Below are 19,086 nucleotides of genomic sequence, written 5' to 3'. Positions count from 1 at the left end.
GGTTCACCTTTTCAGTTTATTTTTTTCTTTCTAGAAACGTTAATTCAACTTTGATTAATTTTTAAATAACAACTGCTATTATTCATTGATTTTTACATAAAATGATCGGATTTGACATTTTATCTTATATGAATAAGTGGCAAGAACTTCATATAGTTCTTACTACCTTTCATCTTAAATATTATAATCCCACTCCGAAGTAAGTAACAGAGAGTTCTAGTCGTAAAAACACAATTTTCTTTGTTACAGATGACGTAAATGACTATATAGTTTCAATCATTGATATACCGGATTGAGTTTTATACATTCACACACAATTAACCTATATTGAAAATAATTGTTTTTGTATATTAACATTAACCAGTTATTCTTAGTAATCATAAATTGGTTATATAGCCTATTAATCAATCTGCTTTGCTCTTTTTTCTAAAATTTCTTTCACTAATGTAATGAATTTCTCTTGTACATTCATTTTACATCAAGAGGGAGTAGAAAAATAAAACGCACAGTTTATTTAGAACTTTCTCGTAAAAACAATATCCTTTCCCGTAATAACGATACATTTAATTCATAATGACGAGATATTTTCTCGTAAGAACAAAATTTTTACTCGTAATAACGAAATTTTTACTCGTAATTACGTGATATTTTCTATTAATAACAAGATAATTAACTCTTGATAACAAGATCTTTTCTCGTAATACCGAGATCTGTTCTCGGAATATTGATATGTTATTTTTTATTTATTTCATAAAAAGAAGTTTATAAAACCATTGTCACAGACATATTCCCCCAATGCTAGTCAATTTTTATTTTATTGTTGCATTCCTTGGCACAAAGGTGGGCCCTCTTATGGAACTACCTCGCACCATTTCGATTTTCCCACCATGGATAAGGAAAATTGTAAGAAAACGTGAAATTAAACTAGTCATAACTTATATATTTCGTAGTGGCATACGCGAGTTCTCGTAATTACGAGATGAAAATATTTTTTTAATCGTCTTTCATGCTAACACTAAATAGGATTTTTTTAAAAATTAGATTAACGTTTACTTAATCCAGTCAGACGATTTGTTTTCTCCATCACGCAGCGGAAGTTAATTGGGATTAAACTAAAAACAAATGCACATTGTAGGTACGATTCCAATCAATATCCTCAACCTAAAAAAAATCAAGATGTACGCTGGTCAATGCATTACATATATATATATGATTATTGTTTTTCTTTTACGCTATAGTTTTGATAATAAAAAATAACACACTGTAAATTGATAGATCTATGAAATTCCTTATATGACAGCCAAATGTCAGCTGCCAACCTTCTGACTGCTTATTGCCAAATGCCTACTCCAAGTTGCCCTGCCGAACTGCTTTCAATAGTTCATATGCCACATGCATTGCATATATTACATGTGTATGGTTATCAGCTGTCCACAAATGTCTCACACAACTGAATACATAACATTTTTAGCACATACGCAAAAGCTTTTTGTCAGTAAGCAGTTTGTAGTAAGTGGCAAACAGTTGGCAGTTATATACAGAATTCCAATAATTCGTACTCTTTTTTTTTTTTGTTAGTTTAATTACTATTTTATAATTCGAAATACCCGAAATAAGTGACCCGTCGTGGTGATATAATCCCTCTAGACTAAAAGTAGCCTATATTTTATTTTCACAGGCACCTGACGTTATAATTTTTTCTCATAATATAAAATACCCTGTACCTCATTATTAAGTGTAACGTTACTGTAGGGTATTTATTTTTATTATGAGAAAAATTTATAACGTCACACATGTATTTCTGTTGATACTAAACAACCATAAACATGTTACTTGCATATTTTGCATGCAAATTCAATGATTCAGAATACCCCAGAATACTGTATGTACCAACATATCGAATAGTCGGGAGCGTGAATGACCTATATCAATTTATTAATTTATTACAATCTTATCAATGTATACTGCAGTACACATACACAATACACAAAAAATGAAAGGGATAAAATTTTGCAACCTTAAAATACACTGTCTGCGCAGAGACATAAAGAACATAAATAAGTTTTTTATGTCTCTGGTCTGTGAAACAAGTATGAGGCATGAGTAAAATTGTTCCAAAATTACGAAAGACGAATAGGGCCACTTAAAAAAATATTTTTATCTCGTAATTACGAGAAAAGATCTCGTTATTACGAGTTAATTATCTCGTTATTACGAGAAAAGATCTCGTTATTACGAGTTAATTATCTCGTTATTACGAGTAAATACGAGTTAATTATCTCGTAATTACGAGAAAAGATCTCATAATTACGAGAAAAGATCTCGTTATTATGAGTTAATTTTCTCGTAATTATCTCGTAATTACGAGAAAAGATCTATTTTTGAAATGGCGCGTTTCATTATTCTATTCTTTTTATATAAAGTGTATGAACTACTGCAATGTCTATTAATATACACTTACTTTGCATGATCATCGTTTAAAACGCATAATTTGATATAAAATCAGACCAAGCAGTTTCAAAGAAATTTCAGAAGAATTAGCAAAGCAAATTGATTAAAAAATTCATTGAACTATATGTCAATAATTAAGAAGGATACGTGTTATTTTTTTCAGACTCCAAAATGTTTATATAAAATCAATTATTTTCAATATACATGTAGGTTGTGTATGAACATATAAAACACAAATTCGAGTAAATCCTGTGTATCCATATCCATGACTGAAACTATATAGTCATTAAACTTATCTGTAACTAATAAAACTGTGTTTTTACGACTATAAGACTACCTGGTATTTACTTCGGAGTGGGATTATAATATATATAAGTTGAATAGAAAAATGACATAAAGTTCTTTCCTTTTATTAATACCAGATAAAATGTCAAATCCAATCATTTTGATATGTAGAAATAAATGAATAATGATCGTTGTTATTTTTAAATATTGATCAAAATTGAACCAACGTTTCTGGATTGAAAAAGATATACTTAAAGTGTGATCCAGTCGAATTCTTTTTCAGAAACGCACCATTTTATATAGATCTTTTCTCGTAATAACGAGATCTTTTCTCGTAATAACGAGATCTTTTCTCGTAATAACGAGAAAATTAACTCGTAATAACGAGAAAATTATCTCGTAATAACGAGATCTTTTCTCGTAATAACGAGAAAATTATCTCGTAATAACGAGATCTTTTCTCGTAATTACGAGATCTTTTCTCGTAATAACGAGATAACTAACTCGTAATAACGAGATATTTTCTCGTAATTACGTGATAATTAACTCGTAATAACGAGATCTTTTCTCGTAATTACGAGATAAAAATATTTTTTTATGTGGCCCTATTCGGCTTTCGTACAAAATACAACTACAAGTCGTCTCCCTTTTAAATTGATCTTTTGTAATGGAGGTAAAAACTGTGTAATATCCGGTAAGGTGTCACAAACCAAAAAGTTGACAAACGATTCAACGAGTTTAGAGTCTACCTCGGAAGGGAATAACAATGTTTATGTCTTTATATAAAAATGCAGAATTATTCTGTCGCTGAAAAGCATGTAAGTTAAACAAATTAAGTACTTTGTGTGTTCTTTTACCTAATGTTTCATAAATTACTACAAATACTTTAGTAGTATGTGTGTGAATATAATTATAATACAGTCGTTATACCGGTATAAACGAATCAGTATGCGGTTGTTTCATCGTACTTGCGACTATAATTAAAGGAATTCCAAATGTTTTTATTTTTTGTTTAAATCACGTGTCTTTTTCTTCTAAACTGTAGTATCAATTTCAGAAAATATAAAGGATGAATTACGGAGAAAGTAAATTCAACACCCCATACATTTTCCTAGTTTCGAACTCGTTTTCCAGTATCAAATCAAGCGCCAACTATCACTTCTGATCGAATATTTTTGGGCGGATTAATTAATAAAATACACAAGAGGTACAGAGGAAAAAATTATTGTGGGAATATGCTATTTAAACAAATAATATGATCATTATTTTTATTGTACCGTTTTCTCGTGAAATTGAAACTGGACTTGAACAGTTTTCATTTTGCGTTACTTTATGAAATATAATATTCATGAAAACACTTTATAACAGTAATTGATGATATTGAGTAATTGCCATTTGTCTGTGTTTTGCCCTTATATCTACCAATATATCCAGTCAAAAAATACTTCTATCGCAATGAACCGAAACTAGGAAAAATATACGTGGTTCCATTTGATGTCGAGTTTCATTCAAAGCTCAATTTTTATTTGAAATGATGCATGATCTAATTAAATGGAATATGGGGGTCAATAACAAACTTATTTTCATAGTTAGGCTTAATTGTTTACCCACTTTCATTAATATTTTCTGTCTTGCTCTTCCGGCAGCTCATATCTGGGTCACCTTTTTAATTTGTAAAAAATACAGTTAATAAAGGTGCAAATGTCAAACAACTCCACACACTGAAAAAATATTTATTTCTGCATTATAATTACCAAGCAAGGATTTTGTAAAACCTTCACTTTGTTTTCCAACAATAATTTTTCTAAAAATTATTTCATACTGGCAAGTATTCGTTACAGGTAAAACGAAAAAAAAAAGGTGTATCTGAAAGCATTACCTAATTAAAACATGTACCTTTGCTCTGTCATTTAAATGGCTCCTGCCGTTCAAAGTGTGACTGGTGTAAGGGGATGTCTATGCAGGCGACTTTTGTCCTGCAAGGTGATAATTGATGGATGATTGACCATACTGTTACCTAACCTGCTGTCTTATGATAATTAACATAATTTTGAGACGTAGTGAAAATGAAAAAAAAATAATTTGGAGATAAAACGATAATTTTGAGCATTTTAGAGTAAAAACGTAAGCTTAATGAATTATAAAACTTTAGAAATTATTAATTAATGTATCCGCATCATTATCATTATAACGATTATTGCCTGGAGTCACAATTTCTTAAAGCTGGTGGTCGACGTGTACAGTGGTTGATTTTCAGTTATTTAATTTACGACAAAATGTCTCGCAGTCCAGTGCGTTATAGTACTCATGGTACTGAGGAATCTGATCATAATAATTAAGACGAATTAAATATATAAATATCATGATTTTATTTAATGTTTATTTCTATTTAGTTTTTATATACATATAAATCTGTATATTTAACAGGGAAAAAAAATAATGTTGTTAAAGCACACGCGTAAGCTTAGCACTAAAGTAAATGGCTGAATCATATCATCCGGTAAGACTAATTTTAAACCTGTCATTCAACCCGGAAAATTCCAAACTCTTGTAAACTCTAACTCTTGATCCCTCAAAGTTTTTCCTCGGTTTTCCTTGGTTGTACTCGAGTTATTGAGTCACCTGCACTTTATTTACCCAGCTGAAGTGAGGTTTATTTTGATACATTTACAACTAACGGAACATAGCTTAAAGTATTTTAGAAACTTTTTTCTACATTGAATCCTATAAAGTATTTTTGTGTTTCCTTTAGTAGGGAATATTTTCCATTTTCTCTATTAGAATGGTAAGCATGTTTTGCATGCATGCATGTAGCTTTCAAATTCATGTATGACTATTATTAAAGATATTGTGGATGAGGAAATGTGTACTCTTTGTCATTATGTTTAAACTACACTGCTTACTTACTCCTAACAATTGTTAATGGAATTTTTTAGATTAAATACTAAATATTGTAAACATCCAAGACACAAGTTCCATACCTGGGATCTTTTAAATTACTACAGGCCAAAATTTCTAGCTTACTACAGGCAGATGCTATTGTCTTCACCATTTGCTGTGTATGTTCAGTATAAATGTATAGGAATGAAAATTTGCTTATTTCTTTTAAAGAAAAAAAGAAGATAATTTGACACATGAATCAAGAAAATCAATGAATATATACTACACATGGTTGTCATGCAAGTGCATTTCATTTGCTTTGTCATACATGTTTAATAAGTGCATGTTAAAATTCACGGGTGATTTGGATGAGCACTGATCTATATCATCCCAGCAATATGCACCACTCCAAGAGTGAATTTGTTACATTTGTAGTTTTCTTTGCTAGTTATGTGTGTATGCTGCTTACTGAGCATTCTTATATGCATATGTATTGAAGAATTGACAAATGACTATAGCATAAAAGGAGCAGTTGATTTTTTGATTAAGTAAATTTGAATCAATTATCAGGTTATAAAAGGATGAAATGGTATTTTATAGATTATGTACTGCTACATGCAGGCACACATTTGAAATAGAATATTTTTTTTAAAACATAATTGTTTATTAATCAGAAAGCTCAAGAATTTTTCTGCAACCAATTTACATGTAGTACACCTTTAAAACTTGCCATACATATGTCTGCAGACTGGCCTTATAAAAGCTAGGACTGCAGGTCTGGTGGTAATGAAATGAAGAAAATTACTCAATTTTCAACCCCTGTTAGTCAATGTTCCTGGTATTGATTTTTTCATAAAGATAAAAAAAATCTGAAGTGTGTTTATACAAGAGGCTGCATTCAAGAATGCACCAATCTGAAAGGGGGGTCCTGAGGGGTAAATTTAAAGCAATGCTTTGAACAAGAACAAACGTTTTGTAACTTATAAGTCTTAGATAGATTGAAGAAATTGTTTTGTTTTAACGATTAATTGCTCCATATTTTCTGCTTGAAAACAAGCCGTTTTATGCTAAAAATGCAAAATGGCAGGAACAGAATAACTTTATGATGTCATAAATTGTGTGCACTTGAATCAAAATAAAATAATAGAAAAACTTTACAGTTGATCTGTAAAAAGAAAACAAAAAATTACATGAAAATAATGATGAGGTCATTTTAAGCTTAAATCACGTATCGTCCTTTGCTTATGAAATAACACTAAATTTGCAATCAATATATGAACTTTTGGCATCAAAAGTATTGATGAAAAAATGTTTTAGATTATTTATAATGATCTTATCTATTCCTTTTATTTGACTGTTTTCTTTCAGGCGTATGGAAATGTAAGCTCAATAATGTGTTGCAGAGAGAGGTTAAAATATTCGGATCTCTTTTATCTTTACTATGTAACCAACAACAGCATGCTGATGATGATAATTCTTCATTTTCTGATTGACAGTTGAAGCAAGTAAAGGACAATTCTGGTGACATGATGTCAGCCGTGCCGCCTGCACAAGCGGTCACGATTCCCTACACGGAGGTGGAGGCGCGACTCCGAACCAATGTTAACACAGGGCTCAGTACAACCGAGGCCAATCAGCGTCGGGCATTCTATGGGGTGAATGATTTTCACATCGACCATGACGACCCCTTGTGGAAGAAGTATATATGCCAGGTAAATACTGGTATCTTGTGAAAATCTCATCTAATCAGTTTCATAGACTCTTCTATGAGAGAAATGATTTGTCAGATTAGGCATATATACTAAAGAGAATGAGCTTATTCAAGACAAATCTAAATACAGTGCTTTATGTGTTCTCATTAATCATAGACCAAAAATGATGAGATATGTTTGATAAAACACATCTTGTGTACATGAAAGGATCATTTTTAAGGCATGAAATTCTTACTTTCTGAGGAAAATTTAAGAATTTCAAAGAATAAACAAAATAACAAAGGGTACTTGAACCAATAAGATATCCATAATTCTTACTTTTTGAGGAAAAAATATCAAAGAAATTCCAAGAGCAAACATTATAACTACCGGTAAAGGAACTTAGACCAAAAAGATTTGTTTATATATAACCATGGCAAATGAAAATGCAGTGTGTTTTTTTAGTTTAAAGATCCAATGATAATGCTGCTGTTGGCGTCGGCATTTGTCAGCATCCTAATGAAACAGTTTGATGATGCAGTCAGTATCACTGTGGTAAGGAGCCTTAAATTCAACCCAAAAAATGGCAGAATTTCATCATCCTATTACCCAACTAAAATGCCTTAATTGCAAAATCTTTTAATGTAAAAAGAAAAAAAAAAGATATTGTGAAGTGAAATACTGTATATACTAATGTTGAAAAATTTGCTAACCATCAAATGGTCTCATGATTTCACAAAATCTTCATGTATAGAATTCTTTATTGCAGGCCATCATAATTGTGGTCACAGTAGCATTTGTGCAGGTAACTCAATTGTTTGGGGAACTAAATTTATAAATTCCTCAATTTATTTGTCTTACCAGAACTTCTTGAATATATCTTTTAATTTGTTTTACCAGAACTTGGTATTTTGTGGGTTGATTAATAATGCATACTTGAGTCTAATTATTCTTGCAACTTTTCATGACCCTTGAACTGTTTGTTTAGGAATATAGATCAGAAAAATCTTTAGAAGCCTTATCCAAACTTGTTCCACCAATGTGCCATTGGTAAGTATCTGTGTATACAGATCCAATGTGAGAAATCTTTCATTTACCATTAAATAGATAAATTATATATGTAAAGGTACTTTTAAAAAGATTAAACTTTGGTATATCTAATACATGGCTTTGTTCACAGTTTAAGGGACGGGAAGTTGGAGACATTCCTTGCTCGCGACCTTGTTCCTGGAGACATAGTGTTTTTGTCCGTGGGGGACAAAGTCCCTGCAGACATCCGCCTGTTTGAGGCAAGTTTTGTCAACTTCTTGACTGATTTGTGAAAGACTTGATAGTAATAATCTAGCAAACGTTTCTGCCCATACAGGCTAAAGATTTAGCAGTGGATGAGTCCAGTTTTACCGGGGAGCCCATGCCAAAAGGTAAAAACATCAACCCTCTCCCAGAAAAGGAGCAGAGGACAGGAGTCTCGGGAATGACCTGTGTGGCCTTCATGGGGACACTGGTTAGGTGTGGGCGAGGCAAAGGCATCGTCATAGAAACCGGAACAAACTCCCAGTTCGGAGAATTATTTACAATGATGCAGGAGGAAGAGGTATAGTTGATAGCTGAATCTAAAATTAGAAAATACACTTTGTATATAGTTTATAAATAGTAAAACATGGAGTTTATATTCTGTAAAATCAGAGCTGGAAAGTAAGTTTTCTGCAAGCCCCACCCAGTTTTGTTAAATGCTATATGAATTCAAGTGTATGCGTATTTAATTTATTGACAAACAGAATAACAATAACTGTAAAGATCATGTATTTGTTTTTAAGGGAAAATTGTAAATTTTGTTGAAATCATTGAAATAAGATGTTTTTAGAGAGATTAAATACAAGCACGGTCACTTTAACCCCCAGGCCCCCAAAACTCCCCTACAAAAGAGCATGGACACCCTGGGGAAGCAACTGTCCTTCTACTCCTTCTGTATCATCGGACTCATCATGTTACTGGGCTGGCTCCAGGGCAGAGGACTCTTGGACATGTTTACTATAGGGGTCAGGTAAGGCTTAATCAATTGATCTTTATATTTATTTTTACCTTGGAATCTTTATTTCACCTGGTGTCAAAACATCTTTTCATCACCTCTCTTTGTGATCTATGTTGTGGTTTTTGTTTGAAGATTTTAAGGAGGTGTTTGGTTTTGTTTATAGTTTAATTTTAAGTCTGTGCTCTTGGTTTTAGTTTGGCTGTAGCGGCTATTCCTGAGGGGCTCCCTATAGTTGTGACAGTCACCCTGGCTCTGGGAGTGATGAGAATGGCCTCACAAAAAGCCATTGTAAAGAAGTTACCCATTGTAGAAACTCTTGGTAAAAATATATCGTGTATTCACTTTAAACTGCCTTTATTTTTGATTAACTGAAGTTCTTTACATATTCTCTAATCTAAAAGAGTTTTAATTGGGGAAATATTTGATTTAATATCTGAAATCTCACTGACTGTAAGAATGGTTTTTAATTTTGAACGTCCAGTTATTAGATAATACAATGTCATGGTCAAAGTGAAATTTATTTTGAGTGTGGAATACATAATCAGTATGAAATGGAACTATTCCCCTTTTATTTAATGTTTTAGCTACATTGATGTATTTTCCAATAATTTAATGGGGTTTAATTTTCTAGGCTGTGCCACGGTTATATGTTCTGACAAAACGGGAACATTGACAAAGAATGAGATGACAGTCACTCGAATCCACTCAGCAGATGGCCAGTACGCTGAGGTATAGAAGGACACATTTATTCAACATTTTGTTACAATAGAGCAGTGACTCAGTAAATACATATTTTAGCAATCTGTCTCTAACATTTCCACATCAGATGGTGAATGTATTGATATTTTGTGCTGCTTTATTCTATATTATTTGATTGTCTTACATTGATATACCGGTACATATGTATAAGCCTGTGCCTGTGTAAATAGTTTCATGCAACACCTGTTTCAGGTGTCAGGTGTGGGATACAACGCTAATGGATCTGTCGTGTGTCAGCACGAACAAGTGACGGAAAACTCCCACCTCTCCATAACAAAGGTGATAGAGGTCGGATGCATATGTAATGATGCTGACCTGTGTGAGGATGGATTACATGGACAGCCCACTGAGGGGGCGCTGATAGCTGTAGCACAGAAGGTCGGTCATACATGCATGTACCTAATACAATATCAGCAAATGCAAAACCATGTAAATTGAACAATCAATGTATGTGAAAATGTTCGTAATCAATCCAAAGAAATATTTACCATTTGTAGATGAATTTACATCATGTCAGAGAGCTTTATACACGGGTTGAAGAAATGCCATTCAACTCGGAAACCAAATATATGGCTGTAAGGTGTAGACCATCTTATGGAGAGGTACATGTATATTATCAGTCCTATCCATGTGCCTGGAAAAAATGCTAGTAAAACTAGTCCCTGTGTCATAATAAACTGAAAATTTATGATAGTCAATATGCCAACTATTTTGAAAGTATGTAGCAATACTGTAATGTTTGCTGGGAAAACTTAAATAAGGGTGCTTAAGCTATTTCATTCATTGAAGCAAAGGTCAAATACAAAATCCACCTGTTGTTCTCTTTTGTTTCTCATTTATTTCTTTTTTCTCCTTATAACTAGTACATGTATGTTTCTGCCTTATGTACATATTTCTTCATGATAAAACATAATAATAGCATTGTAATTGCTATCCCATACAGAGTACAGAGACCGCATTCTTTGTGAAGGGGGCCCTGGAGAAGATTCTGGCTAACTGCTCTCGCTACTACAGCCAAAGTGTAACTCTGCCATTGACAGAGAAAACCAAGCAGGGGTTTCTCCACGAAGCCTCCATGATGGGAAGTGCGGGACTACGAGGTGTATATCTACATTGACATGTGTATCTGTTGTTTCCCCAAAACAGGTCTGATGAAATGCAGAGAACTCTCCTTTCATAGATTCATGCTAGAAATAAATTCTAAAATATTTTAATTTATTTAACATGCTTGTCTTAAGAAATTAGTTTATGCAACATCTAAATAATAATAAAAGTTTATGATTTAAGGTGTAATGTCCCTCTGATAAGAGAGATAACTCCTGTAAAAAAAAATCTCACTTTGTTTCTGTTAACTCACAATTATTAAAGCATGTAGCAACAAGGGAGGCGCTGCTGGGCCCTAATATTTGTTTGAATGCGATATTTATTTAAATTCAAATAAGAAAAAGAACATTTTAACGGAACGAACTCCAACTTTTAGCAGGGGGCAAAAAAGTAAAGAAAGCATCTACACAAAATTGCAAGAAGCGAATCATATTGATCAAATTTTTATGAGGCAATATCTACATGTATATCCCTACTCCCCACAATTGATTAATTTATTTTAAAATATATCTAAATTTTCTTTAGTAGTTCAGTACATGAACAGTACATATTTGATGTTTTAGGCCAGAAAATTTTTGGATGGAAAAAAAGGTTTTATTTCTCTATTTATAGCTCGTTCACAGAGGTGAATGAATTATAATTGAGAGAAGTGTGACCAAGACAATTGCAAACTTTAGACTTAGTAACTTATCATCATTTGAAACATAACATTTCATTTGTTTAAATCTGGATATTGGAGTTTCTATTCTGAGAGAGCAGATATGGGAAATCAAAATCTAAAAACCAATGTCACATTTTATTCAAGACAATATACCACTATATGGAGATGATACCAATTACTGGAAGACCATTCATTTGATCTCCATTTGTGTTATGACAAAATGCTCTGGTTTACATTTTTAGCATTTTTAAAACATAATGATATGGATCCATTTACTATTATGTTATCCAAACTTAAAAACAGAAAATCTTTTCTGAAAAATTAGAAACTGTGGCAATTTATCATGTACTGTATGTAAAACATGTATGTAAAACCTTCAATAGTCGATGATAAAGAAAGGTAACTCTTGCTGATTGAAGCAATTTTTGTAACAAACCTATACAATAAAATGTTATTCTGATCTAAAAAGCAGCGCTTCACTATGTTTTGTAATATGAATTGGCAATGTATATAACTATATATTATTTTCATATAAATTTAATATTTTTAATTTCATGCTGCGATAGTAAAATTTTGCCTTTTTTAACCACTATGTCTAGTTTTCTTCATATCATGATTTGACATATTATCAATTTTTGAAAAATCTAGCAGCGCTTCATTGCTTCAACTTTGTTTCATCTGAATCTATTGATATTGACTTTGATGAAAATCAATATGAAATATTTTTAAAAATATATGGTGAAATTAATAGCAGAGGGATATTACACCTTAAAGTTATCATTTTATATAATAGTCTTTTACCCGGCACTTGAACTTTTTTTTGTCTACTGTGCATTTAGTGTTGATCATATTACACGTACATGTACTTGTACAACTTTCATGTCTGTGTCTGCACAGTTCTGGCCATGGCCTACGGCCCAGAGATGAACAACCTGGTATACGTTGGTATGGTGGGAATCATTGACCCCCCCAGAGAGGGGGTGAGGGAAGCCATCATGACCCTTATGGAGGGGGGAGTTTCCATCAAAATGCTGACAGGGGACTCGGAGGAAACTGCTAAAGCCATAGGTGCATTGATTTGATTTTTTTTTTTGGTGACTGTTAATGGTGATTGCTACCAGTAGAATGAGCTCTAAGACACGCTGTGTATCTAGATTTCATGTGTAAATAAGTTATATGTTAACACCAGGTGTATCAGCATTGTGCAAAATTGTGTGCTAAAATGTTTCACACTTATTTTGTTATTTTCTATTGCATGTTGTGTATTTTGAGATGAAGATTTTTTTAATGAAGTATTGTTACCGTAATTTACTTCACTTTTGTAACATGAACATTTACTTAATGAAAAAAAAATAGAGATTTTGTTTTCTTACTCTTAAATAAAACAAGAAAATTTAAATACTTTTACAGTCTATTTCGTGTTATTTGTAGGTACTAGGCTTGGGCTGTACACTCATGAAGGGAGGTCTTTATCAGGGGAGCAGATTGAACAGGCAGACATTGAGCTTCTAAGGAAGATTATCAATGATGTCACAATATTCTACAGAACAACGCCAAAAAACAAACTTAAAATTGTCAAAGTAATAACATTTAGCAAAGGACTATGTGCAGTATGGTCAAATATCTGCCCCCGATTTCAACCAATTTTTAAATAGTATCGTATAAAAATAAAATCTTCACAAATCATTGTATAGAGGATGCCTATAACTTTAATCTTGATTTTAGTCATCATTGCTCATTCACTATTTATCTATGACGTCACCAAAATGACCTATTTCCCGCAAATTTGCAAACAAATGAAAATAATCTCATTTTTGGTCTATATTTTGCATTCAGAAGTGTAGAGCGCAGGTCTGCTCAAGTGCGATTTTAACATATTTTTTTCTTCAGATAGTTATTCACATTATACTAAAAAATGGTACTTGAGCAAGCCTGCGCTCGATGTTTCCCAGTCGAAAAACCATCGGAAAACACCCATATTTTGCTACAAAACATCAATTTATCAAAATTATTCAATCTTCATGACGTCATTTCTACATTATGACGTCACTGTGGTGATAACCTTTTACACCTTCATTTCCAATATGATTTTAACTATCTTTCACCTTATTTTTAAAGCTCTTTCTAAAACTTTGATTTTGGGGGCAAAAAATCCATAAAACCGCACATAGTCCTTTACATTTATTTCAAGAATTTAACCGTTTAAAACAAAAAAAATAAGTGCAATGTAATCACAAATTAGGTTAGAAATTAAAATCACTACACTGCTTACTTTTACTTTTGGTTCACTCCCAAATGAATATGCTATAAAAATAATAAGAGAGAGAGAGAGATTTGAAGATAAACACTACTTTTTATGAATTTTTCATTTTCTAGGCTCTACAAAGTAATGGTCATGTGGTGGGTATGACAGGGGATGGAGTGAACGATGCAGTGGCACTCAAATGTTCTGACATTGGAATCTCCATGGGCATCACAGGGACTGATGTCAGCAAGGAGGCTGCAGACATGATTCTAGTGGATGACAACTTTAGTGTCACCCTGTAAGGGATAGTATTTCACCACTCATGGATTAATGGAACAATATTTACATCTCCCAAGTATTATTCCCTCTATTTCTTACGGAAACTTATAGTTAATTCATAGCTCTAGAGAAACAGCCAGACTGAAATCTACACGCCCATTTATCGATTGGTCGAATTCTACAGCGGCTGAAACTGACAAGAAAATGACAGGACGGATATCGACACGCCCTGTTTATCGATTGGTCCAAACCTATAGCAACCTAGGAAAAATCATGCACTGCATGAAATAATCATGATGATGTCAGACTCAAAGTCTCACAGGAGACGATTTGGCTGTTTCTTTTAGCTAACTTACTTACGTACATCAACAGTAATTTAGTGAATTTTACTTACTTTTCCTAATCAATTTATCGATTAGCTTAAAGAAAGATGTTAATATAAATAATAAAATGCTTTCTTTGATGATTCATTCGGGTTATGAAGGTAGTGATCATTGCAGAAAAAATTTCCATAACCCGCGTTAATGTCACTAGTACCTTCATATCCCGAATGAATCACCAAAGAAAGCATTTTATTGTTTAATTATTTGTCTCCATTCTTAACCTTTTGTACTATATTGTGTAAAAGTTGTGCTTAGATGGGTTTTTATTCTCTTTGCAGATCAGCCATAGAAGAGGGAAAAGGCATATTTTATAACATTAGAAATTTTGTCCGGTTTCAACTCAGCACGTAAGTGCATGCAAATTTTCAGAATAAAACATGTGGAAAATAGAAATTATCTTGTAGTGGTTGCAGTAGGCAATGACCAGATGATTGTCTTTTACAGGAGTATAGCTGCATTAACATTAATTACCTTATCTACTGTGATGAAATTACCAAACCCATTAAATGCCATGCAGATTTTATGGATCAACATCATTATGGATGGTCCACCTGCTCAAAGGTATAATATTAGTTAATAATCATGGAGTTTCTGCTTAAACTAATTACTCTCAGAGTTTACCTGGTTTTCATTGATGCATCAGAAAATTAGTTTTATTATTTCAAATATATTCAGTACTTGTAATTTGGATAGTTTTATCAGAGGGAAAGTTCTATGGTGGTTTATTGTAAGGTCTGATTGACTTGTTTCTTGTAGTCTGGGTGTCGAGCCAGTGGACCATGATGTCATTAAAAAACCTCCCAGGAAGGTCAAGGACCCGATCATTACCCTTGACCTCATCACAAATGTCTTAATCTCAGCCTGTATAATTGTGTCAGGAACATTGTGGGTGTTCTGGAGAGAGGTAAACATTCAGATACTGTATACAGGATTATTTTTCCCCCGTGTTATTTTCGCCTTTCTTCACTTGCAAACAGTTTTGCCCGTCTTGAATTTGCCCAGACAAAGCTGTGTTTCAAAAGTGATAATTTGAACCAATGAAATTTGCCCAGTTTTAAATTTGCCCGTAGAAAGAAGGCAGAAAGGGGCAAAAATAAGATACGGGTGAATATTTCCTTGTATACAATAGTCATCTTGGCTTCATTTAGTTTGTCTAATAAGTGAATCACTTGTATTGTAGTGATTTATTTGATGTATTTCATGGTTTCTCTCTACAGATGAGTGACAATAAAATCACACCCCGGGACACCACGATGACCTTCACCTGTTTTGTATTTTTTGACATGTTTAATGCTCTCAGCTGTCGTTCAGCAGTAAGTGACCACCATATTCTTCATTTTGTGTCCTTTTTTCCTGTTACAAGACGTACCGGTAGTTCTTTTAGGTACATGCAAGTGCTGCATTTCGTTCATGTAAACATTTTTATTTAAATTCATTCAAAAGATTTCTTTTACAAGAGTATGGTTCCTATTACAGTATTACAGGTATTGTAAGGTTTAAATGTCAAATTTACCACTGTTACACCCCTGTAAAGTTCTGTATAACCATTATATATGGGGAGGGGACCATGATACGCCAATCATCAATGTATTTAATAGGGTTGACATGTCATGATGTCAATGATATTTTAAGTAATTTTACTTTGCTGACTTATATTTATATAGTGCGGGATATATACCAAGGCAACCGCATTTAAAGTCCTAATTTAGATATTTACTTTTATTGTTTCAGGAAAAATCAATATTTCAAATCGGTTTTTTTACCAACCGGATGTTTTTACTAGCCGTCGGGGGTTCTCTGATCGGGCAGCTACTTGTGATATACTTCCCTCCATTACAAGCTGTATTCCAAACAGAATCCCTCTATTTAACAGGTGAGATAAATGCTCATTGCTCTCTAATGATTATATATCAAATACATACAGGTATGCATGCTTAAAGTTAACAAAGACATTAAAGGAAGATGGCAGGCAACTTTTATTGGTTAAAAAATTTGAAAAATCTTAGTTGTTTTCAATCATGAATTAAGACTTGATTCCATCTCTCACCCACTCCAGTCAGAATTTGAAAATACCTTTGTACTTATATATATACACATACATGTATTTGTACTAGTACCATATTAATACATTCTGGTGTTCATGTTTTCGAATTTTAGAAAGCCATTCATTTTCTGAGATTTAATGAATTAGATCATTACACAGTTAAAATTGTTTAATTAAAAAAAGAACATTTAGGTTAAGTTTGACTAAAATATGTTTACAGTACATTTGGTCTTCAAATGTACAAGATGGCTGAACATCTCCCTTAATTAATATTGTCCAAGTTAGTTTATGTATATATATTTGTGATAAAGGAAGTTGTTTTACCTTGTTGTTTGTACTAACTCATGTGATAATATATTCTTTTTTTTTCTTTTTCAGATTTGATATTTTTGATATTTTTAACCTCATCAGTTTTTATAGTAGCAGAAATTAGAAAGTTTGTGAGAAGAATGAAAGAAATGAGGAAGAAAGGACCAGAAAAACAAAATTATTTTGTATAGAAAAATGTCCCAAGGACAAAAAATAACACATATCAACATTATTATTGGATGTGTATAATGGGGAGAAACAAAATTTAGACCAGATTTATAGGCATCAGTGGTTTAAAATACCGTAGAAGCTCATAATTATATTCCTTGGCTTAAAATTTTGTTCTTTTTAAAAAAAATTTCGTTGGGATTTAATTTTCGTCATATCGTAATCCCTTTAATGTATCGTATGTATCAACTCTGTATTTATGAATACTTAGGTTAAAAATTTGTCATGAATCAGAATTTAATTTTGTTGATTAATACTTCCAACAAAATTAACAAAATTAAATCCTCAACCAATATTCTGCTTTAATACAGTATTTCTTAATTTTGATGATAAAATTAGTCCTTCTACTATAATGATGAGGATAAATATATTGATAAAAGAAAATATTTTTAACATAAGGTGCATATAACCTGATTGTATCCTTAGTCATGGACACTTGAGGAAAGGTTCAGTTTATACCTGTGGGAAGATTAAATATATTTCATCATATTTGTATTTACCGGGGTATTTACTCCTTCAATATGGGGTAGAAATTGTTTTTTTGACACTGGTTTGATAAGAGTACATATACTCTTCAATAGAAACTATTGTCTATTTGTTAAAAAATGCCTGGTAGTGTTTCTTTATATATTAATTAAGGGCCAAAAACAGGATTTTCATTTATTTACCAATATTTGTTTATTCACCATTGAAGGGTTTACTAGTGGCATGCATAATTTAAACAATATTATATTAATTTTTTTTTTAAATATTTAGAATGAGAAATGTGTATTAATTTTACAATGGTCTACAGTTGTCCCAAGGAATGAAAATGTACAAAAAACATGCAGATAGCAAAAATTTGTAGAAAAGTCAATGTACAGCGTTAGTACAAGAGAGGTGGAATGTTTATATTAATGATTAAGCTATTGACTGTGTTACTCTATATGTACAAAATGTTTATTAAAATTCTACATCAAGAACTGTTGAGTTGAAAAGAATGTGATGAGCTTTATTTTGCCTCAGTATTTCTCCAATAAACATTGTGAATACAAGGCATAAGTACCGATACTTTCTTAAATGTTGTGAAACTCAAGAAGACTGCGATAAAAGTAATGAAAGATGTGTACTTGTATGCTACAATGATGCTATACATGTTGCTTTGTGGGATTCTCTGTAAACATGGCAGTCACTAAATGTTGATACCCGTTGACTTGACTGTATTTATCTCACTTAGGTGTTTAGCTTAATGAATGAATAGTGCAATAAGTGCTAGTTTTAGGATCTACAAAATGGTGTATGTTTTGTATGTCAAATTGGTAACTACCCGTAGAAGACCTTCAGTGTTAGAAGTATTTTTACTATGGAACATGCATTAGGTGTCATTTTTTGGAAACTAAAAATTAACATACTGCTATTTTCAGAGTACATGACTTGTATTTTTATGAAATGTACATGCAAATCGGTCTTGATGCAATTTTAAAGAACTTATACCATCAAGAGTTTTCTATGCCTTTTTCCAAAATATAAAGCAGTGTTCCAAAGAGTTTTTGTGTGTTTAATAGGGTTGTGTGAGAATGACATTCCATCATAAATTCATCAGAGCAATTTATCAATTGATTGTTTTGTGAAGGAAATAAAACAAAAAATATATCAATGATGTTTTTACTATTTGTAAAGATTGGCATTAATTCTGAAAAATATTCATCAACATCATGAAAATTATCAATAATGGTAAAGAATTTTATAAGTTGCT

At 32.2% G+C, this 19,086-nt stretch overlaps 1 protein-coding gene across 2 annotated transcripts; it reads left to right on the top strand.

The window, feature by feature from the left end:
- The first annotated feature begins 3,415 nt into the window (after positions 1–3,415).
- LOC128188860 (calcium-transporting ATPase type 2C member 1-like) lies at positions 3,416–18,979 on the top strand. Of its 2 annotated transcripts, XM_052860156.1 has the most exons (23): positions 3,426–3,554; positions 5,489–5,521; positions 7,113–7,328; positions 7,773–7,862; positions 8,077–8,112; positions 8,296–8,357; positions 8,488–8,596; positions 8,674–8,901; positions 9,209–9,351; positions 9,534–9,658; positions 9,971–10,068; positions 10,291–10,476; positions 10,596–10,700; positions 11,042–11,198; positions 12,761–12,931; positions 13,295–13,443; positions 14,240–14,406; positions 15,049–15,117; positions 15,215–15,331; positions 15,527–15,674; positions 15,988–16,083; positions 16,502–16,643; positions 17,193–18,979. In XM_052860156.1, the coding sequence occupies exons 2-23, from the start codon at positions 5,519–5,521 to the stop codon at positions 17,312–17,314; spliced, it is 2,739 nt and encodes a 912-aa protein (XP_052716116.1). In that variant the 5' UTR covers positions 3,426–3,554; positions 5,489–5,518; the 3' UTR covers positions 17,315–18,979. The 2 variants fall into 2 exon arrangements, with proteins under 2 accessions (XP_052716115.1, XP_052716116.1); XM_052860155.1 differs by lacking the exon at positions 5,489–5,521 and having other exon boundaries at positions 3,416–3,554.
- The last annotated feature ends 107 nt before the right edge of the window (positions 18,980–19,086 follow it).

The sequence above is a fragment of the Crassostrea angulata genome, chromosome 6 (assembly GCF_025612915.1).
Source record: "Crassostrea angulata isolate pt1a10 chromosome 6, ASM2561291v2, whole genome shotgun sequence".
Lineage (NCBI taxonomy): Eukaryota > Metazoa > Mollusca > Bivalvia > Ostreida > Ostreidae > Magallana > Magallana angulata.
Note: the sequence above shows the minus strand (reverse complement) of the source record. Positions and strands in the feature narration are given on the sequence as shown.